The sequence below is a fragment of the Oncorhynchus nerka genome, linkage group LG14 (assembly GCF_034236695.1).
Source record: "Oncorhynchus nerka isolate Pitt River linkage group LG14, Oner_Uvic_2.0, whole genome shotgun sequence".
Classification (NCBI taxonomy): Eukaryota; Metazoa; Chordata; class Actinopteri; order Salmoniformes; family Salmonidae; genus Oncorhynchus; species Oncorhynchus nerka.
This window is the reverse complement of record NC_088409.1, coordinates 59,323,194-59,350,653: the sequence shown is the minus strand read 5'-3', so window position 1 is coordinate 59,350,653 and position 27,460 is coordinate 59,323,194. Positions and strand designations below refer to the sequence as shown.

Here is a 27,460-nt window from a genome sequence, read left to right as displayed (position 1 = left end):
TTACATACACTTAGGTTGGAGTCAGACTCGTTTTTCAACCACTCCACAAATTTCTTCTTAACAAACTATAGTTTTGGCAAGTCGGTTAGGACATCTACTTTGTGCATGACACAAGTCATTTTTTCAACAATTGTTTACAGACAGATTATTTCATTTATAATTCACTGTATCACAATTCCAATGGGTCAGAAGTTTACATACACTAAATTGACTGTGCCTTTAAAGAGCTTGGAAAATTCCTGAAAATGATGTCATGGCTTTAGAAGCTTCTGAGGCTAATTGACATCATTTGAGTCAATTGGAGGTGTACCTGTGGATGTATTTCAAGGCCTACCTTCAAGCTCAGTGCCTCTTTGCTTGGCATCATGGGAAAATCAAAAGAAATCATCCAAGACCTCAGAAAGAAATTGTAGACCTCCACAAGTCTGGTTCATCAATGGGAGCAATTTACAAATGCCTGAAGATACCACGTTCATCTGTACAAACAATAGTACGAAAGTATAAACACCATGGGACCACGCAGGCGTCATACTGCTCAGGAAGGAGATGCGTTCTGTCTCCTAGAGATTAATGTACTTTGGTGCGAAAAGTGCAAATCAATCCCAGAACAACAGCAAAGGACCTTGTGAAGATGCTGGAGGAAACAGGTAAAGTATCTATATCCACAGTAAAACGAGTCCTATATCGACATAACCTGAAAGGCTGCTCAGCAAGGAAGAAGCCACTGCTCCAAACCGCCATAAAAAAGCGAGACCACAGTTTGTAATTGCACATGGGGACAAAGATCATACTATTTGTAGAAATGTTCTATGGTCTGATGAAACAAAAATCAAACTGTTTGGCCATAGTGACCATCGTTATGTTCGGAGGGAAAAGGGGAGGCTTGCATGCCGAAGAACACCATCCCAACCGTGAAGCACGGGGGTGGCAGCATCATGTTGTGGGGGTGCTTTGCTGCAGGAGGGACTTGTGCACTTCACAAAATAGATTGCATCATGAGAAAGGAAAATTATATGGATATATTGAAGCAACATCTCAAGACATCAGTTAAAGTTAAAGCTTGGTCGCAAATGGGTCTGCCAAATGGACAATGACCCCAAGCATACTTCCAAAGTTATGGCAAAATGGCTTAAGGACAGCGAAGTCAAGGTATTGGAGTGGCCATCACAAAGCCCTGACCTCAACCATATAGAATATTTGTGGGCAGAACTGAAAAAGCGTGTGCGAGCAAGGAGGCCTACAAACCTGACTCATTTACACCAGTTCTGTCAGGAGGAATTGGCAAGAATTCACCCAAATTATTGTGGGAAGATTGTGGAAGGCTACCCGAAACGTTTGACCCAAGCTAAACAATTTAAAAGCAATGCTACCAAATACTAATTGAGTGTACGTAAACTTCTGAACCACTGGGAATGTAATGAAAGAAATAACAGCTGAAATAAATCATTCTCTCTACTATTATTCTGACATTTCACATTCTTAAAATAAAGTGGTGATCCTAACTGGCCTAAAACAGGGAATATTTACTTGGATTAAATGCCAGGAATTGTGAAAAACTGAGTTTACATGTATTTGGCTAAGGTGTATGTAAACTTTCGACTTCAACTGTATGAAGTGGTACATTAAATAGTATTGCACACATTTCTGCTAACAATGTTTGTTTGATTCCTTCTGTTAAATGATATACTATGAAGTCTTGAAAGATCGCAAATGATGCCAGTCAGACTGCATTAGAGACAGTGAGTTGATACATTATTAAGGACTCACTAAGGTATGGTGTCATCTGGTCCTTGTGAAGTCCCAGGAGGAGATAGTGCTGCTCTGCCCTTGAGCAAAGCACTTAACCTGCACAGCTTGTCCAGCTGCACAGACAGATCAGCTGTGCAGTCCACTCTGAATTAATGGAGGAATTACGGTTACAATTGACTGTAGTTATGTGATCTATTTCACTGCATTGAAGTCAATGACGTCATTCTCGAATAAAAGTAACCCGCATTACTGTCCATATTCAATATTTACAAAATGTTTTAACATCCCACCAATATTATGTATATTCTATGCCATAATGTGTCTTAGGGTGTACAGTACATATACACATTCCATTCCATACCATACATGTGAATACAATTAAGTGACAAATGTTGAAACGCCACTGACATGGAACTAGTTGAAGTTCATATGTTGGAGGGAAGGATCTTCAGTATTATATGGCTAATGCCACAGTGTTTAGTGGCACGGCACAGCATGCAGACAATGTAGTATGTATTATATGGCTAATGCCACAGTGTTTAGTGGCACGGCACAGCATGCAGACAATGTAGTATGTATTATATGGCTAATGCCACAGTGTTTAGTGGCACGGCACAGCATGCAGACAATGTAGTATGTATTATATGGCTAATGCCACAGTGTTTAGTGGCACGGCACAGCATGCAGACAATGTAGTATCACCAAGGTTGATTTTTAGAGTCTTAGTCTCCAGTGTATGGGCTACGGGGATGTTTGAACTGCTCACTGCTCCTTCTTCCCTGCCACTGTGAAGGTCAAAGCAAGGACTTGTCTCTCCCCGAGGGGACTGCTGTCTCTCTCTGCTGTCTTGTTCCTCCAGAAGTCTACACTGCCACCTGGGAATAACGACTAACAATACATGCAAGCCCATAGAAGGACATCGAGGCTTTTACAAATTAGAGTCCAAGAAACGCTTTCAGGATGTCTAACGCTGGTCCAAGACAACAATGAGGGAAATAGCATTGAGGTTGTCATGGAGACTGGCTGCAAAGACAGCTCGGGCTGCTTTCATAGCATATGTCTGACTTGACTTAGTGCATAGCAACAGATTTTCCTCAGTGCAGACCATTCCCCATTGAAGTTTTGTTCATTTGAATGGCTAATATCAAAAGTAAATACGTTGTTTTTCAATCACTTTATCTACAATCATCAATTATCTACACGCTTATCTACATTAGATAGCCATTTGTGCTGAATGCTTTTCCCTCAAGCACCAATAGGCACAGCACGTTCATGGTGTTCAATTCTTCAAGTAACATTCAACAGAAAAGAAGTAGACAAGAGGAGCCCATTCAAATCAACATGAAGCCCAGGAGAAGAAAAGACCCCAAACATCATCAGCGACAGCTTCCCAAACCCTCGTCCACCTGATCAACGGTACAAGGTTAGTCTCCATTGACAGTACGTCTTATCATTCTGAGCACAATGTGTATTCAACACTTTTAAAGATGACGTACTTCTGTATTGTGTTTCTTCTAGATTGCAGAGGCGGCCTCAGCCTGTTCGGTTCAATGACATATTTCAACTCTTTGAATGGGAGGGCTGAGTGTGCGTCATGTTAAGGCATTAGTATGCAATGAAGTTGCTGGTGTGGTAGGACTTGTTTTGGAGGCGCTCTCCTGCAGCCAAAGCAATGTCAGGGAGGCACTTATTCATCCAAGGGCAAACAACGCCAGAACGCAATGCCAATTCTCATTACATTTAGCGACACAGACCAATTTCACTGTCATCCTTAAACCAATGGACCATTTCTCTCTGCATCGATCCATGCACTTTAATCCCTGTCAAATGCTGAGTGTTATGGGCTTGGAAAGAAAAGGACAGAGAGGAAAGCAGAGGGGGACTGCAGCTTTCCGAGACACCAATCTTAGCATGCCCAAAGTGGTGGAGCTCACGTATAATACATTGATGAGCCGAACCCCTCCCGCGCTTTCTCTCTCTCTCTCTCTCCATTGCCACAGAGCAGAGCACCATGGTCCTTGGCAGGTCTGCGTTGCCATGGAAACCCTCACATTGCAGCAGGCTGGCTAGGGAGCGCTGGTTGAAAAGGAGAGCACTACAGAGGGAGAGGGAGAGGGGGAGAGGGAATCGCTGCAGTGATGGGGAGGGAAGAGGGAAGAGGGGGGAAGAGAAGGGGGGGGGGTACAGCCGGCGAGATTGGTTCTCCAATGCATTACCCCCACTAGTCGCTCCCCTCTCCCTCCCCTCAAATCTTATCATTTGCATCGGTTGGGGCGCGCAAGGCCCAATCCTGCTCTGCAGTCTGGACACGTTGTATCTTAACTTCAGACTGCATTCAATTATTAATCTGCTTCACCAGACAGCAATTACTGTTCAAGCTACCTGCAGCGCATATAGCAAAACCATCCCCATGAAACAATATATAAACGCATAGAGATAGAGGGGAACATGGAACATACTAAGAATTCTACTAGAATTCTGTTTCACGTCCAGGTGCTTCACTTGAGGGCCTCATTGTCCCAGCTGTGACTTGACCTGGTGACCCTATGGCTAATCCACTGAACACTAATGACCGTGTGCACAATGTGGAGGAAGACACAAGCACCAGAATGGTTTGTTGCTGGAGGACAACGACTGCTCTCCTCAAGTGGATCAAATGGAAACGGACAAATAACCAGTCATGGTTAAATCTGTTAGCCCGTGAGACAGCAAAGGTGGGCAGTGGTGGTGTAAGAGACACCCACAGAACAGGAGTCAATGTTCTGCTGTTGACCTGTTGTGTAACCCACTAGCTAGGAGCCAAGTTATCTGCAGCACCATACCTGAGGCAGATCCCTAACACACACACACAGACACACATTGCACGTGTCTGTGAGACATGCAATGTGTGAATACGTAGAAATATCGCATAAGATCCAACATCAAAGTTCTATTCTCTCCATACCAGAGCTACAAAATTGCAGCTGTTGTCTTCGAGATACTCTCTGAACAGCAAGAACGAAAAAATAATTCTGATTAGAATTTCCATGCAAGTTTTTTAGTTATTCAGCAAAAAAAAAAAAAATTTTTTATTTTTTAAACATAACCTTTTATACCATTTTTAAAAATGTGTTTTATGTTTTATGGATATTCAACAATATTTTGTTCACAACGCGTAATTTACTCACAACATCAAACCAACCAAATGCAACCTTCAAAAATACAATAATGTGTCTGAAAAGAGAGGGAAAAGCGGCTCTGCCACAGCCTTGCAGTGAGTAAGTGATGCATACATGTAGTGTAGTGGGAGGAAAGTACAGGCATTGAGTCGGATAGCACCAGAGGTGTCTCTGAACTCATTAGAAAACAGGACCACACTCCAGTGCAGAGTGAGAGCAGGCAGAGAGGCAAGCCACCGAATCTGTGTCCGGTAACCAGGGAAGAACCACTGTACCACAGCGCTATCTGCCTGTGGAGCCAGAGTACTGCAGGCCTGCAGCAGAATCAATAGTTAATGGTAGCATTGAGGATAAATTAACTACACTGAACAAAGATATAAACGCAACATTCAACCATTTCAAAGATTTGACTGAATTACAGTTCATCAAAGGAAATCAGTGAATTTAAATAAATTCCTTAGGCCCTAATCTATGTATTTCATATGACTGGGAATACAGATATGCATCTGTTGGTAACAGATAATTTAAAACAAAAGGTAGGGGCGTGGATGAGAAAACCAGTCAGTATCTGGTGTGACCAACATTTGCCTCATGCAGAGCGACACATCTTCTTCGCATAGAGTTGATCAGGCTGTTAATTGTGGCCTGTGGAATGTTGTCCCACTCCTATTCAATGGCTGTGCGAAGTAGCTGTATATTGGCGTGAACTGGAACACGCTGTTGTTCATGTTGATCCAGAGCATCCCACACATGCTTAATGGCTGACATGCCTGGTGAGTATATAGGCCAAGGAAGAACTGGGACATTTTCAGCTTCCAGGAATTGTGTACATACCCTTGCAACATGGGGCCATGCAATTACATTTACATTTAAGTCATTTAGCAGACGCTCTTATCCAGAGCGACTTACAAATTGGTGCGTTCACCTTAAGACATCCAGTGGAACAGCCACTTTACAATAGTGCATCTAAATCTTTTAAGGGGGGTGAGAAGGATTACTTTATCCTATCCTAGGTATTCCTGAAAGAGGCGGGGTTTCAGGTGTCTCCGGAAGGTGGTGATTGACTCCGCTGTCCTGGCGTCGTGAGGGAGTTTGTTCCACCATTGGGGGCCAGAGCAGCGAACAGTTTTGACTGGGCTGCGCGGGAACTGTACTTCCTCAGTGGTAGGGAGGCGAGCAGGCCAGAGGTGGATGAACGCAGTGCCCTTGTTTGGGTGTAGGGCCTGATCAGAGCCTGGAGGTACTGAGGTGCCGTTCCCCTCACAGCTCCGTAGGCAAGCACCATGGTCTTGTAGCGGATGCGAGCTTCAACTGGAAGCCAGTGGAGAGAGCGGAGGAGCGGGGTGACGTGAGAGAACTTGGGAAGGTTGAACACCAGACGGGCTGCGGCGTTCTGGATGAGTTGTAGGGGTTTAATGGCACAGGCAGGGAGCCCAGCCAACAGCGAGTTGCAGTAATCCAGACGGGGAGATGACGAGTGCCTGGATTAGGACCTGCGCTGCTTCCTGTGTGAGGCAGGGTCGTACTCTGCGGATGTTGTAGAGCATGAACCTACAAGAACGGGCCACCGCCTTGATGTTAGTTGAGAACGACAGGGTGTTGTCCAGGATCACGCCAAGGTTCTTAGCGCTCTGGGAGGGAGGACACAATGGAGTTGTCAACCGTGATGGCGAGATCATGGAATGGGCAGTCCTTCCCGGGAGGAAGAGCAGCTCCGTCTTGCAGAGGTTCAGCTTGAGGTGGTGATCCGTCATCCACACTGATATGTCTGCCAGACATGCAGAGATGCGATTCGCCACCTGGTCATCAGAAGGGGGAAAGGAGAAGATTAATTGTGTGTCGTCTGCATAGCAATGATAGGAGAGACCATGTGAGGTTATGACAGAGCCAAGTGACTTGGTGTATAGCGAGAATAGGAGAGGGCCTAGAACAGAGCCCTGGGGACGCCAGTGGTGAGAGCGCGTGGTGAGGAGACAGATTCTCGCCACGCCACCTGGTAGGAGCGACCTGTCAGGTAGGACGCAATCCAAGCGTGGGCCGCGCCGGAGATGCCCAACTCGGAGAGGGTGGAGAGGAGGATCTGATGGTTCACAGTATCGAAGGCAGCCGATAGGTCTAGAAGGATGAGAGCAGAGGAGAGAGAGATAGCTTTAGCAGTGCGGAGGGCCTCCGTGATACAGAGAAGAGCAGTCTCAGTTGAATGACTAGTCTTGAAACCTGACTGATTTGGATCAAGAAGGTCATTCTGAGAGAGATAGCGGGAGAGCTGGCCAAGGACGGCACGTTCGAGAGTTTTGGAGAGAAAAGAAAGAAGGGATACTGGTCTGTAGTTGTTGACATCGGAGGGATCGAGTGTAGGTTTTTTCAGAAGGGGTGCAACTCTCGCTCTCTTGAAGACAGAAGGGACGTAGCCAGCGGTCAGGGATGAGTTGACATAGACATAGACAACGTTTGAGCAGCCTGGATGCGCAGCTGGGGCATTGTGCCGGGGAGGAAACGGGCGAACTCCGCAGCACCCACTGCCGCATATTTTGCCCTCAGTGCATCATTGCATTGGAGGTCAATCAACTCCATTTGGAGGTTTGGTGGTGAGCTTTCCACGTCAACAGCAAATGGGTTACCGAGCAGTTCCAACCTGCTTTTTTGTGCTTCAAAGTCAGCAAATCGGCGTCGAAAGTCAGCGGCAAGCATACCTATTTTATCAGCCAACTGTGTGCTCGGGAACGCACTGGTAGAGAGCTTCTCTTTCATGGTCTGGCAGCTGGGAAAGTGGCTCAAATTTTCTTTCCGCATCTGCGTCTCCCACAGAGTCAGTTTGGTTTTAAATGCCTTCACTGTACTGTACATATCAGAGATGACACGATCCCGACCCTGCAGCTGCAAGTTTATTGCATTCAGATGACTCGTAATGTCACACAGAAAAGCCATTTCACACAGAAACATGATGATGATGTGATGATGCTCATTACATGCTCCATTTTCAAGGCTTTACCGCACAACGCTTCCTGGTGTATGATACAATGATAAGCTGTCAGCTCACCTGTCGCGTTTTCCTCTTGCATCTTTTCCCGTATCTTCGCCACCAGTCCGCTCCTGTGTCCACACATCGCAGGTGCTCCGTCGGTTGTCAAACCCACGAGTTTTTCCCAAGGCAGCTCCATCTCATTTACACATCTTGACACCTCTTCATACAAATCATGCCCCGTAGTTGTGCCATGCATAGGACGTAAAGCCAAAAACTCCTCTGTCACGCTTAGGTTGGAGTCCACTCCGCGGATGAAAATTGACAACTGGGCAATGTCAGAAATGTCGGTGCTCTCATCCACAGCCAAGGAATATGCAATAAAATCTTTTCCCTTTTTCACAAGCTGCTCTTTTAGATTGATGGACAACTGGTCTACTCTCTCGGCAATGGTGTTTCTGCTCAGACTCACATTTAAAAAGAGTTGCCTTTTTCTGGGCAAACTTCGTCACAAACTTTAATCATGCAGTTTTTGATGAAATCCCCCTCCGTAAATGGCCGGGCTGATTTAGCGATCTCTTCTGCCAAAATAAAACTGGCCTTGACAGCAGCCTGGCCTTGTGATTTGGCTTTTTTGAACAGAGCCTGTCGAGATTTGAGGCCTCGTTTTAATTCCTCTGCCTTTTGTAGCCTTTGTTCCATGTCCATATTCTTGTTTTTGTCCGCGTGTTTCGTTTCATAATGTCGTCTCAGATTATACTCTTTCAGTACCGCCACACTTTCTCCACACAGAAGACACACAGGTTTTCCAGCTACCTTCGTGAACATATACTCCGACTCCCACCTTGTTTGAAACCCCCGGTTCTCAGTATCCACCTTCCGTTTTGCCATTTTTGATGGGTATCTGAAAGTTAATTTTACTGTGATGCTGACGACTGCTGTGCCAATAAATATTGAAATGAAGCAGCCTACTGCTCGGTGCGTCACCTTTGCATTGTGGGAAATGTAGTATTGGTGCGTGTAAAAGATCTGCGGGCTGCCGGCTTGCTGCGGGCCGGTTCTAATAATAAATCAAGATCATCCCAGGGGCCGTAAAAAACCTTCTTGCGGGCCGGATGTGGCCCGCGGGCCTTGACTCTGACATATGTGTTCTAGACCTATCGGCTGCCTTCGATACTGTGAACCATCAGATCCTCCTCTCCACCCTCTCCGAGTTGGGCATCTCCGGCGCGGCCCACGCTTGGATTGCGTCCTACCTGACAGGTCGCTCCTACCAGGTGGCGTGGCGAGAATCAGTCTCCACACCACGTGCTCTCACCACTGGTGTCCCCCAGGGCTCTGTTCTAGGCCCTCTCCTATTCTCGCTATACACCAAGTCACTTGGCTCTGTCATAACCTCACATGGTCTCTCCTATCATTGCTATGCAGACGACACACAATTAATCTTCTCCTTTCCCCCTTCTGATGACCAGGTGGCGAATCGCATCTCTGCATGTCTGGCAGACATATCAGTGTGGATGACGGATCACCACCTCAAGCTGAACCTCGGCAAGACGGAGCTGCTCTTCCTCCCGGGGAAGGACTGCCCGTTCCATGATCTCGCCATCACGGTTGACAACTCCATTGTGTCCTCCTCCCAGAGCGCTAAGAACCTTGGCGTGATCCTGGACAACACCCTGTCGTTCTCAACTAACATCAAGGCGGTGGCCCGTTCCTGTAGGTTCATGCTCTACAACATCCGCAGAGTACGACCCTGCCTCACACAGGAAGCGGCGCAGGTCCTAATCCAGGCACTCGTCATCTCCCGTCTGGATTACTGCAACTCGCTGTTGGCTGGGCTCCCTGCCTGTGCCATTAAACCCCTACAACTCATCCAGAACGCCGCAGCCCGTCTGGTGTTCAACCTTCCCAAGTTCTCTCACGTCACCACGCTCCTCCGCTCTCTCCACTGGCTTCCAGTTGAAGCTCGCATCCGCTACAAGACCATGGTGCTTGCCTACGGAGCTGTGAGGGGAACGGCACCTCAGTACCTCCAGGCTCTGATCAGGCCCTACACCCAAACAAGGGCACTGGGTTCATCCACCTCTGGCCTGCTCGCCTCCCTACCACTGAGGAAGTACAGTTCCCGCTCAGCCCAGTCAAAACTGTTCGCTGCTCTGGCCCCCCAATGGTGGAACAAACTCCCTCACGACGCCAGGACAGCGGAGTCAATCACCACCTTCCGGAGACACCTGAAACCCCACCTCTTTAAGGAATACCTAGGATAGGATAAAGTAATCCCTCTCACCCCCCTTAAAAGATTTAGATGCACTACTGTTCCACTGGATGTCATAAGGTGAATGCACCAATTTGTAAGTCGCTCTGGATAAGAGCGTCTGCTAAATGACTTAAATGTAAATGCTGTTTAATAAACTTCTTGATATGCCATACCTGTCAGGTGGATGGATTATCTGGACAAAGGTGAAACGCTCACTAACAGGGATGTAAACAAAGTTGTGCACAGAATGAGAGAAATACGCTTTTTGTGAGTATGGAAAATTTCAGGGATATTTTATTTCAGCTCTGAAACCAACACTTTACATGTTGCGTTTATATTTTGTTTCATGTGAAGAGGCACAAGTCTGTACACTCCAGTATGTGTTATCGTCTCGGCTTTATTAGATGATCAAATTTCCCCCCCGAAATCCAAATGACAGTACAGTAGCATAATAATTATTTGTTGAACTGCTTAATTGAATGATACTGTTATTATTATAACTTCACAAAGCCAGTTTACCACAAAAAAACAAGACTAGTCATCTTCATGCCTGTTTTTCTTCACCTTTTTCTTCCGTTTTCCAGAATCTTCAACTTCACCATAGGAACTGTCCATTGGTTCAACTTTAACTTCCACCTCTTTTTTAATTACATTAAAAGATGAATATACAGTGTCCTCCACCTCTCCCCTGTCCTTGTCCTTATCCTTCTTTTTCTTCTTCTTCTTCCTCTTCTCTTCTGAGAGCTCAGCTTCCTGCCCAGGAGGTTTATATGGCTCCTCTGGGCTGTGAGTCATCTCTAGCAGCTCCTGCTTCACCCTGATCCCCTCCTCCATCTCCTCTGTCTTTATAAGTTTGTCTTTCTTCTTTTTCTTCTTGCTCTTCCTCTCCTCCCCCGGGTCCAGTGTGACCCTGAAAGGCGTCTCTGGTGTAGACGGCAGCGGAGTATCCGGTGTATCCTCCATCAGTCTGGAGAGGGTGGGGGTCCTGCTTCCGAAAGGCTGGAAGCGCTGGCGGAGCCCCGGGGGCACAGTGGGGGCTGGCGTGGCTGGGATGGCAATGGGGGTCTGGTTGGTGCTGCAGTCACCGTAGCTCTCACAGATGTTGAGGAGCCCGCTGAAGGCCGGGGCACAGACCACCAAGTCGAGCGTCTGGGGGTGACTGGTGAGGAGATGAAGGTCTGCAGCACCAGAGGGCCCACCCAGCACGCTGTAGATCTGCCTGATGTTCCCACCACTACACGACTGCTGGGCAGGGGCCTGCATGGTCTGCAGCCCAGACAGAGGCATCTTCAGACTGCTGAAACTGTGGGGGAGAGAGAGATTACAGTATGTTAAGAGGTTACGCACACCAGATATAGACCATGTGGGTGTAAAGCAATGGAAGTGGATGGTGTCTCACTTCTAATAACTGACCGAGAAATTCTGAGGACTTTGTTAGATATCTCTGTCTGTTATTAGAAGTGAATCATGACACTTCTATGATAATTCATATAAATGGAAAGAAGGATAGCCTACCTGTCCGGGTTGAAACTGCTGGGAGCTTTGATGAGCCATAATTCTGTGTTGTCCTCACAAACCCTTTCGATGAGGGTACTGGCACAGGGTTTGTGGGCAAATGCCACAAAATCAGCTGGACACTGATACCTTGAAGCTGAAGGGATAAACATAGTTATTGTTATTAGCTAGATAGCTAGCGAAGTGAACGTAATCTGTGTGTTTGTTTTGGAATTCGCCATATAATACACAATTCTGTCTGCCCATTGCAGCATCCCTAATTTTGATTCCTAACAGGATTTACTAGATACCTGGCAGACAGCTTTGATGGACTTGATTGTAGTGGCTAACATTAGCTAGATAGCTAACTAACGTTATTTAAGATATAAAAAACTTACCCTGCTTTCTCCGTTTTTGCGGAACCTCCTCGGTGTCACTTGCCTCATCACTTGACGAAGATACATCGTTTGACATGACCTCTGTGTACTGCTAAATTGTGAAATGTAACTTAGTCCAACTAAATGCGCATGGGTGCAAGAACATGTGTTGTTAAAAAAAGTCACCTTCGACCTGGATACACTAGCTAGCTCGGTTCGCGAGGATCTGGGCTGCGTGAGTTGCGCATGTCGGTTCCTTTGTAAATATATATTATTTTACATACAGTGTTTATTAATATCCATATGATAACTTTTCGTAAACATTGGTCTGTGTGCAGTCTATATTCGCATTTTAGACGCAACTGATGCTATTCACGAGGCACGTACTCACGAAGGCCCTCGCAGAACGAAAACAATAAATCCCAGAATGCATCATTATCACGGAGTTGTGTAAGTTCCAGCAAAGACAGTCTTCTAGTAGAAACACTTCATGGGCGCAGGCGACTGAAAGGGGGTAAACACTATTTTTTGTGTGTTTATTACAAAAAAAGTGTATCATATATATTTTTTGAGGTGTTTGAGAAGTAACAGAAGCGGCGATTGTTCCTGAACTATTGAAAGCTAAATCTGTTTAACCAGGACCTCAGAAAGCCAGAAAGATAAGAGGGCCTATCAAATATGTCCTCCTCCCAGTCGTCTTCAAGGCGGCAGTGGTGCTGTTACCTTTGCGATTTGCCTAAGATGCCATGGGCTATGATCTGGGACTTTAGCGAGACTGTCTGCCGAGGCTGTGTGAATTATGAAGGGGCAGACCGTATTGAATTCCTCATAGAGACGGCCAGGCATTTGAAAATAACTCATGGTATGCAGGGTGACAGGTCCCCGGGTCCACAGCCCACCAAACATGGCCCAGGTGGAAGAGATGGACCTATGGAGGGTGGTAGGCCACCTCCTGAACGCTTTGAAAGGGGTAGAGGGGACTACGGAGCCCCAGCACGGCTCCCCAACGGTCTGCACAGAATCGATGACGGGGGCCCACAACAAGATGTCGGTGGACAGAGCCCTAACAACGCCAGACGACCCATGGTGTGTACCGTTCCACCCAATTTAATGACACAAGGTCTTCTGGGTGCTCCGCACGGGTTGCTAGCAGCTGTGCCCGGTTTAAATACCAGAGTCGGGGGAACCCCCCTCACCCTCTCTGCCCCCATGCTGAACGAGATCACCAAGAGGCAGCTGAGCATGGGCATGGGTGTGGCCTCCTTCCTGAGTCCTGAGTTTGAGAAGGAGCTAAGGGAGAAGCAGAGGAACGCAGAGGCTCTGGCCGAGCTGTCGGAGAGTGTACGGAACCGAGCAGACGACTGGGCCGGCCGACCCAAGGCTGTACGAGGGGCCCTGCTCACCCTCTCCGGCTGCACCCCCTTCAACGTGCGCTTCAAGAAGGACCACAGCCTGGTGGGGCGGATCTTTGCCTTCGATGCCAAGCTGACGCTGGACTTTGAGCTGAAAATCTTTGCAGAGTACCCGTGCGGCTCGGGGTATATGTTCTCCAGCTTGGCGGCGCTGGTCAAGCAGATGTTCCACGACAGCCAGAAAGACTCTGGGAACAAGGTGATCAACTTGGGCTTGAAGTATGTGGAGTACGAGAAAAGGCATGGCGTGGGGGACTGGCGACTGCTCTCTGAGCTACTGAGTGATTCGGTACGGGCCTTTAAGGACACCCCCGGCCCTGACGTTCTCCCCCAGCCCTACCTGGACACCAGCTGCTCCATGCTGCCCACAGCGCTGTGTCACATGGCCCGCTCGGCACCACCAGCCCGCGTGCGCCGGAGGAAGGCTTCCCCAGAGCTCCAGGGTGGAGAGGTAATGACCACAGAGGAGCAGCTCCGGCAGCACTGGCCCATGGGGATGTACCCGGGCATGGCTATCCACCTAGCTGCCTCCTCCCTACCCAGCACTAGCCAGCCACCTCCTCACCAGGAGGGCTCGGCCTCCCACTCCCACAGCAGCGACCCCTCCCCCATCACAGCACTGATGAGCGTGGCTGACAACGCGGGTGCAGCCTCTGGCCAGTCACCCAGAGAAGCCCCTAGCAGCAGCAGTAGTAGTGGTGGTGGAGGCCTGGGCCACTCCTCCTTGGCAGTGAGACAAAGCAGCAGCAGCCCCATGGCAGCCTGCCCTGCAGGGCAGCAGCGCCACCTGGCCTCCAGGAACGGGGAACCCCAGGGAGCTAGCAACTCTACAGGGGGCACCACGGCAGCTCTCCCCCTGGCTGGGGCCTCGGACCAGGGAGCAGGGGACCCCTCCGGCTCCTCTGGTCCCCCTCTCTGCTGCACCATCTGCCACGAGCGCTTGGAGGATACTCACTTTGTCCAGTGCCCGTCTGTTGCGGCCCATAAATTCTGCTTCCCTTGCACAAGAGACTTTATCCGGAGCCAGGGGGCCGGCAGCGAGATGTTTTGCCCCAGTGGAGAGAGGTGTCCCCTGGTAGGCTCCAACGTGCCCTGGGCCTTCATGCAGGGAGAGGTCACTACCATCTTGGCTGGAGACGTCAAGGTGAAGAAGGAGCGCGACCCCTAAATCCTCTGGGACACCTGACTGTAAGATGCAATTTCACTACATCTTGATTTCCTTTGAATTTGTTGTCTTGGAATCAGTCTTTAGGCCAAAGTATTCTCTATGTAGCTAGGCCATAGGCTGATTTAGTGTTTGTGACGTGCTTTATGATAGAGTATAATATATGATATGTAGCATAATTGTCACCGAATATGGTTAATCTGTTTGTTTATGTGATGTCTGTCTGGACAGAAGGCTGTTGACGCCTGAGTGGAGCAGCAGCCTGGTGCCTGCAGATAACGACAATCTCAACAGGTTCTCTCCACTTCACAGCCAATCACCACGACAATCCACCAGGTTTCCCCACCCCACAGCCAATCACCACGGCAATCCACCAGGTTTCCCCACCCCACAGCCAATCACCACGGCAATCCACCAGGTTTCCCCCACCTCACAGCCAATCACCACGGCAATCCACCAGGTTTTCCCCACCTCACAGCCAATCACCACGGCAATCCACCAGGTTTTCCCCACCTCGCAGCTAACCAACATGACAACCCACCTGGTTCTCCCCACCTCGCAGCCAATCATCATACACCTCTACCTCCATGGGGCAGGCCTTACACTACCACACCACTGTCTGGTTGGATAGAGGGTGACCATACCCCCAGGCCTTGCTCACCTATAATACCTAATTCACCCCTTTGTCCCTCAAACATCAACTTATTATTATTAGTCACTGACTTTATAAACCAGTGGACCATGGTTGGGAAGTATGCACTTCACCTAGGGCTTCTGAGTGGCGCAGCGGTCTAAGGCACTGCATCTCAGTGCTAGAGTCATCACTACAAACCCTGGTTCGATTCCAGGCTGTATCACAACCGGACGATTGGGAGTCCCATAGGGCGGCGCACAATTGGCCCAGCGTCGTCCGGGTTTGGCCAGGGTAGGCCGTCATTGTAAAATAAGAATTTGTTCTTAACTGACTTGCCTAGTTAAATAAAGGTTAAATAAAAATCTGTCCTGTTTATATTTGATTTTAGGGCTGTTTTCTGTTTCGTGGAACATCTTTCTAATATATATCTGAGTGGCATTGAGAAAGACTGATGACTTCCCTAAACGTTCCAGCAACGTATAGACTTGGACTGTTCCTCTTGTGACCGTTTTTTGGGAGTTTGTTTTGCGTCACATTTGCCCTTTACGTAAAACTGACTTTTTACTGTCATGGAGCTAATTGTCTGCTCTTTGCTGAAACCTCAAACCAGCAGTTAATGTATGTCGCCATCGATTTATAAGACAGAAACAGGGACTTTGAGTGCTACGCGATACAATAAGATGGCTTTCACAGTGCCCAACAAAGATGCTTTATCCAGCATGTAAGAAGTGGGATGGATACCTCTCTATTTTATACTGAATGTAAGACAATCTCTCTCGTTGGTGATAGATGTGCAATCTATAGTTTTGATACAATACTGCTTGTGCAGCCTATACACGTGCGTAGAAACCAAAGATAGATTCATGTTAAAGTAGATTTACAGTGCCTATAGAAATTCTACACCCCCATGAACTTTCTTCACATTTTGTTGTGTTACAAAGTACGATTGAAATAGATTTCGTTGTGAAAATGGATCAACACAAAATACTCCGTAATGTCAAAGGGAAAAGAACATTTTGAAAATGTTTTACAAATGAAATAACAAAAATATAGTTGTTGCATAATTATTCACCTCCTTTATTTAGGCGAGTCTAAATTAGTGCAGAAGCTTGATATAAGGCAAAGACTGGGGAGGTTTTCAGGATGAAAAGAAACGGGATTGAGCTAAGCACAGGCAAAATCTTGAGGAAAACCTGCTTCAGTCTGCTTGTACACCAGACACTGGGAGAGAAATTCACCTTTCAGAAGGACAATAACCTACAACACACAAGTCAAATCTAAACTGGAGTTGTTAACCAAGAAGACAGTGAATGTTCCTGAGTGGCCAATTTGCAGTTTTGACTTAAATCTGCTTGAAAATCTATGGCAAGACTTGAAAATGGCTGTCTAGCCATGATCCCAAACTCCTTGACAGAGCTTGAAGAATTTTGAAAAGAATAATGGGCAAATATTCCACAATACATGTGTGCAAAGCTCTTTTGAGACTTACTCAAGAGACTCATAATCGCTGCCAAAGGTGATTCTAACATGTATTGACTCAGGGGGGTGAATACTTAACCAATCAATGTATATTAGTGTTTGATTTTTAATTCGTCATAATAATAATAATGTACTTTGACATTATATTACAGTATTATGTGTAGATTGTTGGGAAAAAAAAGTTAATCCAACTTTGTAATGTAACAAAATGTGAAAAAAAAGTTCAAGGGGGTTGTAGACATTCTGTAATCTTACTATTTTTGTATTAAATGACTTTATTATTTCAATATGTGCCAGGGAAATAGTGGGTGAAATGGTTCTTGTTAGGATAGTTATAGGTTATCTGAAGTTGTAGAGGGTGTAGAGATTAAACTAATATTGTGTACTTTATGATGTTTAATTTAAAGGAATTTACTCTATGTAAAGTCAAAGGTTTTTTTCTACATTGACTGAGATTCAAGTTTTTCACGTGATCCTCTTGATTATTTTTTAAAAAGTTCTATAAAATCCCTGTTTTATGCTCTGTTTTACCAATGAACTTAACTCTTTGAATTGTTTAAAAGATAATATATACATGTATATCAAAATACTTCTCTGTCAGGTTTTCCTTAACCTTTTATGTTCGTCACCAAAATTAATATATTAATTGAATTATCAATTTGCAAAGCTGGTGCCAATCAATCAATACCTTACCATGTGCATGTGTAAATATGAAATTGAATGAGGACAAGACATCAAGCCATTGCTGATCACGTTGGCATGAATGTATACTGTACACTAGTAGCTGTATCTGAAAGTGTATGTAGTAGTAAAATTAGGCCTCTTAGTTATCTCAAATATGGTAAGTCAAATGTAGCCCTCACAACAAAAATGAATTTCCTACAAAAGCACTGATATGTTCATCCAACTTTCCTCAAGTGATTGGGAGTCCCATAGGGCAGCGCACAATTGGCCCAGTGTTGGCCCGAGGTAGGCCGTCATTGTAAATAAGAATTTGTTCATAACTGACTTGCCTAGCTAAATTAAAAAATACATTTTAAAAAGGTGCATTTAATGGCATCCTCTGTCTGAAAGCACTTGTTAAAATAAAATAAAAATCATACAAAATAGGAGTCTTTTGTATTTGGCCCCTAAATTAGTAAAGATTGTCTTGGATTGATTGTCTTGCCTTTCTATTATTATGGTCCTGTCTGCCATGGACTCCTGTTGAGTTGCTTATCTCAATACAGTTCAAGGTTAAAGCTTGTATATTCCAACTCTATTTCTACTTGACACTAGACTATTTCTGCCCTTATTTTTTTTGTTATTTAAAAAAAAAAAAAAAAAATCCTTAAATGGAAACCTACTCTGGGCGGCAGGTAGCCTAGTGGTTAGAGCATTGGGCCAGTAACTGCAGGTTGCTAGATCGAATCCCTGAACTGACAAGGTAAAAAATCTGTCGTTCTGCCCCTGAACGAGGCAGTTAACGCACTGTTCCTAGACTGTCATTGTAAATGAGCATTTGTTCTTAACTGACTTGTCTAGTTAAATCAAATCAAATAAAACCCTGAATGTCGGCTATAGGACTGGGTGTCCCTTTTTAATTGTTCATGCAACTTTCAGTTTCATTTCAAACGCAGTACTAGTCAAAAGTTTGGACAGACCTGCTCATTCATGGTTTTTCCTTTATTTGACTATTTTCTACATTGTAGACTAATAGTGAAGACATCAAAACTGAAATAACACATGGAATCATGTAGTAACCAAAAAAGTGTTAAACAAATCAAAATATATTTGAGATTCTTCAAAGTAGTCACCCTTTGCCTTGACAGCTTTGCACACTTGGCATTCTTTCATTCAGCTTCATGGGGTAATCTCTTGGAATGCATTTCAATGAACAGGTGTGCCTTGTTAAAAGTTAATTTGTGGAATTTCTTTACTTCTTAATGTGTTTGAGCCTATCAGTTGTGTTGTGAGGATACGTTCATTAGAGTTACCATCCTCTCAACATCAACTGTTCAGAGGAGACTGGGTGAATCAGGCCTTCATGGTCAAATTGCTGCTCAAGGACACCAATAAGAAGAGACTTGCTAGGGCCAAGAAACACGAGCAATGGACATTCGACCAGTGTAAATCTGTCCTTTGGTCTAAATTTGCCATTTTTGGTTCCAACCGCCATGTCTTTGTGAGACGCAGAGTAGTTGAACAGATGATCTCCGCATGTGTGGTTCTCACTGTGAAGCATGGAGGAGGAGATGAGATGGTGTGGGGGTGCTTTGCTGGTGACACTGTCTGTGATTTATTTAGAATTCTAGGCACACGTAGCTAGCATGGCTACCAGAGCATTCTGCAGTGATACGCCATCCCGTCTGGTTTGCGCTTAGTGGGACTATCATTTGTTTTCAACAGGACAATGACCCAAAACACACCTCCAGGCTGTATAAGGGCTATTTGACCAAGAAGGAGAGTGATGGAGGGCTGCATCAGATGACCTGGTTTCCACAATCACCCGACCTCAACCCAATTGAGATGGTTTGGTATGAGTTGGACTACAGCGTGAAGGAAAAGCAGCTAACAAGTGCTCAGCATATGTGGGAACTCCAAGACTGTTGGAAAAGCATTCCAGGTGACTACCTCATACAGCTGGTTGAGAGAATGCCAAGAGTGTGCAAAGCTGTCAAGGCAAAGGGTAGCTACTTTGAAAAATCTCAATTTTTTAAATGTATTTGTTTAACACTTTTTTTGGTTACTACATGATTCCATGTGTTCATAGTTTTGATGTCTTCACTATTATTCTACAATTTAGAAAATAGTTTTTTTTTAAATAAAGAAAAACCCTTGAATGAGTAGGTGTGTCAACTTTTGACTGGTACTGTATATATTGTTTTTATTCATTGGGTGTAAATGTCACTTTTGATTTGTTATTTTTCATGAAGCTTCTACGTAATTGACGACAAATTTGAAGCATAAATAAATAAATACAATTAGAATATAAATACTGACACGGTTTTACACTGTATTGCAAAGGTACGCTCGATGTTCATTGTCTTGCTATGTCCAGTAGATGGCGGACTTTAACCTGTGCAGATCTTGACTTTAAAAATGTGTTGTGAACTACTGCCCACTTTTCTTGTAGTCTACCAGGAGGGCACTTCATTTTCCAATGTATCAATTAGATGGCGTCGTATTTGACATCAGCCATAATTTCACTTAGATAATAGGTTCTGTTATGTAATGATGGGAACCTTTGTTTCTCTTTTACTGTCGGCCTACACTTCTTAAAACCCACCCACATAAAGGTTAGCCTAATTGAAAAACGCCGCCTACCAAGATATTGTAGAGGGCGAATCTCAAGTCATAACTTCCCCCCACTAGAAAGCATATTGAAATCTCTGTCTTACTCTATTAATGTCAACTCATTAAAGCTATTGTTAGCTAATTATTGAGGTGTTAATGAACGATCTACTGTCACATTGGCATTAGAAGCCGCTGACCTGCAGGAGGATGTAGGGATGTGTGTTAGGGGAATAGACCGTGTAAAGTCAAAGGATTAATGAGGAAGTAGTTCTGTCTACTCATTACTCAAATGCAGTACAGCCCGCACAGCATCTTCCTCCAAAGCTCTCCATAATGTAGTAGAATCATTGGACGGGTTATCTATATCTATCGAAATAGCTGGCCTTCGATTCAAAACAATATAGCCTAGCTTTTTATTTGGCCTTGGGAAACAATTAAATAAAATGTTGGCCCATGCCTAAATATACTTGTTCAAAGCAGTGCTCAAACTTGTTTCTTATAGCCGACTTTAATCATGTACTTGGTCAGGAAATAATGGTTCTGTATAGCTTAATTACTATCATTACAGACCGCCATGTGACATCGGCTGATGTAAAAAAGGGCTTTATAAATACGTTTGATTGATCTCATTGAATGTGTTAATCGACCTGACAACATTTTGCAAACGGGCGCAAATCGTTGGAAGTGTTAATGCAAACGGGCGCAAATCGTTGGAAGTGTTAAGACCAATAGGCCTAATAGAGATCATGCATTCCTTAGTCCTCGTGATCTTAATGTTGAATCAAAAATATGTATTAATGAACGAATTCGCTTGTATTAAAACTATTGATTAATTATGTTGTTTTTCATACATTCAATTATTTTTTTAAACCAAACTGTCCCGGAGTAAGCTATTTCTGCCTATTGCGCTAAACACGACGTGTCCTTCCTGCGTGTTTCCTTAGCACTTTTCTCAGCTAATCCTGTCGACCACCTATGCGCATCAATTACAGCCCCATTCATTGGCAATTAGGAAATGCATTGACATTCAGATTTTACTGTCTGCGCCTGACAACGAGATGTGTATTCTGAATCAGGCCAAGGGTAGGCCTACACACATTGGATTAGGGCTACATTATCTATTGTTTTTCGTTATTTTGGTTTGCCAATATTTTCATCACTTAATTTTACCTTCAAATGTAACCCTCTTATTGCAGACAACAGCCTGTATTGCACATGAATAATTCAATGTTTCGTTCATTGTAATGTTCAATTGGACTTAAACTGGGCAGGCCTACAACGAGGAAGAGCATAGGCTACGGGAGTTGGGGACCAAAGTGCTTCTGAGAAGTCAATTTACCCAGCAACTAATCATTCTCCATATAGCCGATAGAGCTCCAGAGAAATGTTAGTCGGGGGTATTAACAGCTCTCCCACTGGTCATTCACCTCGGGCTCCCCTAATCAGACCTCCTACTGATGAATTTAACCCGTGAGAAGGTTATACCCTCTGACTACATCAAGACCTCATCCAGGCCTGGAATAATCCTTTGAGTTGTCGTCTTCATTTCAGATCTTGACCTATTGAGCTGATCTTTTCAATGGTCAAGTGTATTAAAAATGAGAGACAAATAAAATAATTTCATTTCCATTGAGCTACAGATTGACTTCAATTGGCGACTCAGAAGACGACTCAGCTTGAAGCAATACTTTATAAATTCATATTCTAATAATTGAAAGCCATACATTTAGTTTTGATTTTATAATTGTGGTGTAAAATAAATTACGAAAATAGCCTACAATCAGACACATCCAGTGAGGTTTAAGCAGCAGTTTGTCGTCAAGAAGTGGAGGATGCATGCTGCAATTGAGATGGATGTGTCTGTCCCGGGCCAATATACACCCTCACCAGGGGGCAAGAGAGGTCTTTTTACGATATTCAAATAGCCTTGGACGATATTCAAATGCCCTTATGGGGCGGGACCTTACCTGCGTTTTTAAGAAGGCACGTCCAACTTTTACTGTACTTGCCCATAGCACATTGACTCACACGGATCGGGGGTTGCGGACTTCATACGGATCTAGCGTTCCCAAAGAGAACGTCAGCTTAATATAAATAACCTGTTACTCTTGACTATGAAACGATGGATGATTGATAAATCAACGAATAAATATTGACATTTAACTGAAGACCTACTCATAGACCGAAGAAGCATTGTTTTTTTTATTGTTTTTTATTCTAGCCTTCTATCTAGTCAGTGGAACTCTTTCGTTATCTTGGATTTAAATTGTACTATTTTTGCCGGTGTCCTGAATTTTGAGCAGACTCAAAGCTATTATAAACTCAAACAAGGATTTGCAGTCTCATTCGCTCAAATATAGTTTCTTACTATAAAAAGTTGTATTTGGGATGTTGAGCTCGGTGAAGATGGAGTCTCATGAACTGCCAGAGTGGAATGCCTTCTACAGCGAAGCCAGTGAGGTAAAAACATTTTTTCTATATAAGTTTACCATATGGGCTATGTGTGTGTGGATGCTGGATATATGTTTATTTAAAGTCTATTCTAGAGTTTCTTAAAATTAAGTTATTGAATCGAAAGCTCAGTATTTTACGAACACAACTGGCTTTATTTTTATATTTTTCACTCCATTTTCACGTGTGGCTGCAATTTCTTATCTTTAATATAGTAATGTTAGAATTTTAAAATTCAACATACAACACTGATGTGATATACTTTGGCTCAATTTGTCTATTGTGTGACCTGTTGAAATTGTAAATGTGACATTTAGAAGCATGTTTACATAAAAATCTATAATCTTTTTTTTTTTGCAATTCCCTAGTCTGTTTACTAACACGTATTGGCCAAACTATTTAAATATGCAAATTATGAATGTTAAAGCATCTCGGAAATTAAATTAGCAGTTCATTTTGTACCTCCGAAAGTTTAAATAAGCTATACATTTCCTCAAGAAATTCGTGATTAAATGAAAGGCAACTGAAATCCTGTCTTTAATCAACATTATATGCTCTCAAATAAATATTAGGTTACATAGATGATTGTGTATTTTACGGCTCTGTGATCCTTTTTTTACGCGTATTATATCACCGATAGCCTATGGTCAGATATTTTGGAACGTTTCATTAAAAGTTTGTTTTATTTCCTGTGGTTTTGTAGTACTTAGTAGTAGGATAACTACGAAATGAAAGGGAACGAATCCAGGACGCGCATTTTCAGTTTATTATTTTGAGTCGTATTTTTTTCTCTCCCCATTTTCAGGTTTATCAATGCTTTGTGAAATCAATGTCCCTTTCTCAGCAGTTGTATCATTGTCCGTTTATGCTTTCCATTAGTACAGGCTTTTGGACACAAAAATACAATTACATTATTTGTTGTCTAAACCTATATATCTATATTTTTTTTGTTTCCAAATGACTAAATCCACTCTTTTCTGTTTTGTTTTCAGATGTATTCCTCTCCCAGTGTCATGAATTCAATGAGCTCAATGAGCACCATCAACAGCTACATCAACCTGAACCCAGCTTGTTCTCCAGCCACCATGAACATGGGCTATGGCAGCTCTGGGCTCAACAGTCAACTGGCCTCCATGGGTGGAGGGGCCAACCATATGAACATGTCCCCGGTGACTTCATCCCTCAACCCCAACTCTCTCTCCCAGCTGGGCTCCCCAGCCCCTTCCCTGGGCTCCCTCTCCCACTATCAGAACATGGGCCAGCCCATGAGCCAGTTGAGCTACCCCTCTCCCACCTCCCTCAACCGGGCCAAGGAGGTGCCCAAGCCATACCGCCGCTCACTGACCCACGCCAAGCCGCCATACTCCTATATCTCCCTCATCACCATGGCCATCCAGCAATCCGGCAGCAAGATGCTCACCCTCAACGAGATCTACCAGTGGATCATGGACCTGTTCCCCTACTACCGCGAGAACCAACAGCGCTGGCAGAACTCCATCCGCCACTCGCTGTCCTTCAACGACTGCTTCGTCAAGGTGGCCCGCTCACCCGACAAGCCTGGCAAGGGCTCCTACTGGGCCCTGCACCCCAACTCAGGCAACATGTTTGAGAACGGCTGCTACCTGCGCCGCCAGAAGCGCTTCAAGATCGATCAAGAGAAGGCTGCGAAGAAATCTGGCAAGGCCCAGGAGGGAGGCTCGGGGAAGGGGGGCCATGGAGACAGCCTGATGGAGGAGCACAGCCCAGCGGGGGGCTCGGAGGGGGCTGACTCGGCCCACTCTGACAACTCCCACCCTGGTTCCTCCTCAGAGGAGCAGCAGCAGAGGAGCATGGTCCAGCTGGACTGCACCCCACAGCCCCAGTCCCACGTCCAGAGCACCCCGGTGGAAATTCCCTCCTCCGTGCCCTCCTCCATCTCCCCCTCCGTCCCTCTCCTCCACTCCCAGATCATGGGAGGCAGCCCCCACCTCCTTCCCAGCGCCATGCATAATCTGGACCTGCAGAATGACCCTCTCAAGGCCATGGATCCCCACTACAACTTCAATCACCCCTTCTCCATCACCAACCTCATGTCCAATGAGCAGAAGATGGATCTGAAGACGTACCAGGACCAGGTGATGGCCTACAATTGCTACGCCTCCTCCTCTCCAATAGCAGCCAAGCAGATCTACGACAGCGCAGGACCCTCGGCCATGGACTCTGGGGCCTACTACCAAACCCTCTACAGCCGGTCGGTCCTCAATGCCTCCTAACATGGAGGCCTTCTGGACCACAGCCAAGTGGTGCTGACAAGGACTTTTAGCAGCCTTGAAATCTCAAAATGTAAGATGGCTGCCATTGAAGGGCTACTCAATAGGGACCAATGAACATTTAGCAGTGCTGATACACAGTTCAAAAGGGGAACCCTGCAGTTACATGAAGTCGAAGACAAAGGTAAAACCCAGTGCTGGATTGACACCTATTCATCAGAAGGTCTTTAAAACTGATACATTCACAAATTCACACAGAAGTCATGTCTCCCCTTTGCCATTTTTTTGCTTTTCTCTTTTTTTAGACTACTTCAAACTGGGTTTTGGTTTGTTCAACAGACAAGCAGGACTACTTGGGTTGTACACATTGTAAATAGATGGAGTGGGGGAAAGGAGTTGTGCATTTATTTATGAAGGGAAGAAAATTAATATATCTTGTACAGTGCTGTATTGACAAGTTACAAAACAAATGTGACATGAAACAATTTGAGGGATTGTGGGAGTGAGAAAAGGTTCAGGTTACTGCTTCGAGGCAGTTGTTACTGCATTACAGGGAATTCTTGTTGTGTTTTACAACATATTGCTTCATTCCCATTTTTAATATGCTATTTTAATCTCTTCAAATACACATCCATAAACACAAATGTAGCTGCCACGGTTCATTTTTTTTACAAGAGGTGGAAGGCTGTTGTTTTTACTGATAAGAGAGCCATTTCTTGTATTCTTTTACCAGGTATCCTTTTAAAGAAAAAAGATGGCGTCTGTTTAAAAATGGACGAAACTGTGGTAAATCTAATTTCAGCTTTGTTTTGTCTGTTTTTTTTTTTTAATTCAGAGACCCCTTTTCTTATCAATAATGAGAGCCTGCTGTTCCCCAGCTCTTCATGGCATAGGATATTTTGGAATTGCTTCACATTATATTACACAACATACCAAGGGTTAATAGGGAGAGGAGCTATGGTATGTCCGTTACTAAGATAGGAGTTGAATGGAAATGCACTAATAGGACCATTTACATACAGTACTTTGCACGAGATTCCCCACCGTTTTACACAGCTGGGGAGGCCCAGTGTGTGTTACAACAATGGTATATGATAACCCTTTTTTTTAAACTGCAAATGGCAAACTAGAATTGGATCACTGTAACAATGTCAATGCAACATTGAGCTTTATGTCGCAACCCTCATCCTCAAAGTGCCTTTCAAGATGTTTTGATAATGGAGGACCGATAATTGAATTTTCACTGAAGGAACACTTTTTCAAAGATAAACATTGAGTTTCAGGTCAGAAATGCTGTTTTTTTATTTCTTGTATTTTAGTTTCAAAAAATACTATTTAAACAATTTTGCTTTTCAGACGTATATATTGTATATATTGTCAGGTTGTTGTTTATGGTTTGAATGTTGTGATTTGAACTATTCATGTTTTTCTTATTAAAAAGCTAAACTTTGGGGGAGAAACACGATTGTTGCCTGTTCCGTTGAAATAAATATATACATGAAATTATCTATAGACTTGATGAAATGGGTGTATATGTTATTTGACAAAATCCTTATATGTCATTTCCATGTTCATTTTGTTTATATTTACAATTGGATGGTAACACAGAGGCTCTGTGATGTAGGTCTTGCTGCAGGATGGACAGGTTCAGCTGAATTCTATAGGGTTGTTGAAACAGCTCCCTACCAAATGACTCTTGTATGTGACTTTTGGGTGGGTTAGACTAAACAGTGTTGAACTCACGCTGGCCCTCTGGCCCCAACACAAATTGGGCCAGGCTTCTAGACACTACTTTACTGTGATGGCCAGTGAATCATCTCACAGTGTTTTAATTGGGATTGGGTGCCTTCACATTTGAACAAAAAGTATAATTCTAGTCATTAAAAAAGCTCTAACTGCAGTTTGTTTTGTCCTGCTGTTTCAGGATATCCTAGTTTTACTGCAAATAATATCTGATGAACTTCCCTCTATGTATTTGGACAGTGAAGCAAACTTTTTTTTAAATCCGGCTCTATATTTCAGCATTTTAGATTTGAGATAGAACGTTTCGTGTTAGGTGACAGTACAGTATGTCAGCTTTTATTTGAAGGTATTTTCATACTTATCTGTTTTACAAGATAGAAATGAAAGCGCTTTAGTGTACGTTTAGTATTTGGTCCCATATTCATTGCACACAATGACTGCATCAAGCTTGTGTGATGCATTTGCAGTTTGTTTTGGTTGTGTATCGGATTATGTTTTGCCCAATTAATAACATGGGAGTCAATGAGATGTAGACGTTAAAAATGATACTAACCATTCAAGCTAGAAACACCAAAACAACTTCAGGAAGATAGAATCACTTCTTGGATTCATATTATTATATTAGATTTGCAACTTCAAAACATTGAGTCTAGTGTAAATTATGTTGCTTCTGTTCAGATTTTTTAAATATTATTTATAATTTAGAAATGACAACCATTAAATATTTGCATAATTAACATGGGAGTCAAGGGTGACCATGAGAGCTAGATATTCAACGTGCCACTGCTTTCTTAACCATTCATGCTAGAAACACCAAACCAACTTTGGGATGATGGAAACACCACGACATGACTTAATTACAGTAATTTTAACATTTGCATACATGGAAAGTATTTTACAATGATTACACATCACACCATATTAAAGTGGCAAATAGCCTACGTATAATGACACTGAAGATAGGTCATGTACTGTAAGATAAGACACTCAACAGAACAGACTATTCCGACTTACAATAAACCTAGACTTTATTCGATTATTTGAATTTGCTTGA

At 44.2% G+C, this 27,460-nt stretch overlaps 3 protein-coding genes across 4 annotated transcripts; 2 read left to right on the top strand and 1 right to left on the bottom strand.

Annotated features, from left to right (window-relative positions):
• Positions 1-10,388: 10,388 nt before the first annotated feature.
• On the bottom strand, positions 10,389-12,213 carry LOC115141555 (DNA-directed RNA polymerase I subunit RPA34-like). The gene is made up of 3 exons (XM_029680528.2): positions 12,019-12,213; positions 11,642-11,777; positions 10,389-11,429 (listed from the first exon to the last, which is right to left on the bottom strand). The coding sequence occupies exons 1-3, from the start codon at positions 12,092-12,094 to the stop codon at positions 10,661-10,663; spliced, it is 981 nt and encodes a 326-aa protein (XP_029536388.1). The 5' UTR covers positions 12,095-12,213; the 3' UTR covers positions 10,389-10,660.
• A 235-nt stretch (positions 12,214-12,448) lies between these two features.
• Positions 12,449-18,245, top strand: LOC115141554 (interferon regulatory factor 2-binding protein 1-like). 2 transcript variants are annotated; one of them, XM_029680527.2, is made up of 2 exons: positions 12,449-14,597; positions 14,809-18,245. In XM_029680527.2, the coding sequence occupies exon 1, from the start codon at positions 12,676-12,678 to the stop codon at positions 14,575-14,577; it is 1,902 nt and encodes a 633-aa protein (XP_029536387.1). In that variant the 5' UTR covers positions 12,449-12,675; the 3' UTR covers positions 14,578-14,597; positions 14,809-18,245. The 2 variants fall into 2 exon arrangements, with proteins under 2 accessions (XP_029536387.1, XP_029536386.1); XM_029680526.2 differs by having other exon boundaries at positions 12,450-14,597; positions 14,806-18,245.
• Positions 18,246-21,975: 3,730 nt separating this feature from the next.
• On the top strand, positions 21,976-26,175 carry LOC115141553 (hepatocyte nuclear factor 3-gamma-like). The gene is made up of 2 exons (XM_029680525.2): positions 21,976-22,423; positions 23,407-26,175. The coding sequence occupies exons 1-2, from the start codon at positions 22,352-22,354 to the stop codon at positions 24,664-24,666; spliced, it is 1,332 nt and encodes a 443-aa protein (XP_029536385.1). The 5' UTR covers positions 21,976-22,351; the 3' UTR covers positions 24,667-26,175.
• The last annotated feature ends 1,285 nt before the right edge of the window (positions 26,176-27,460 follow it).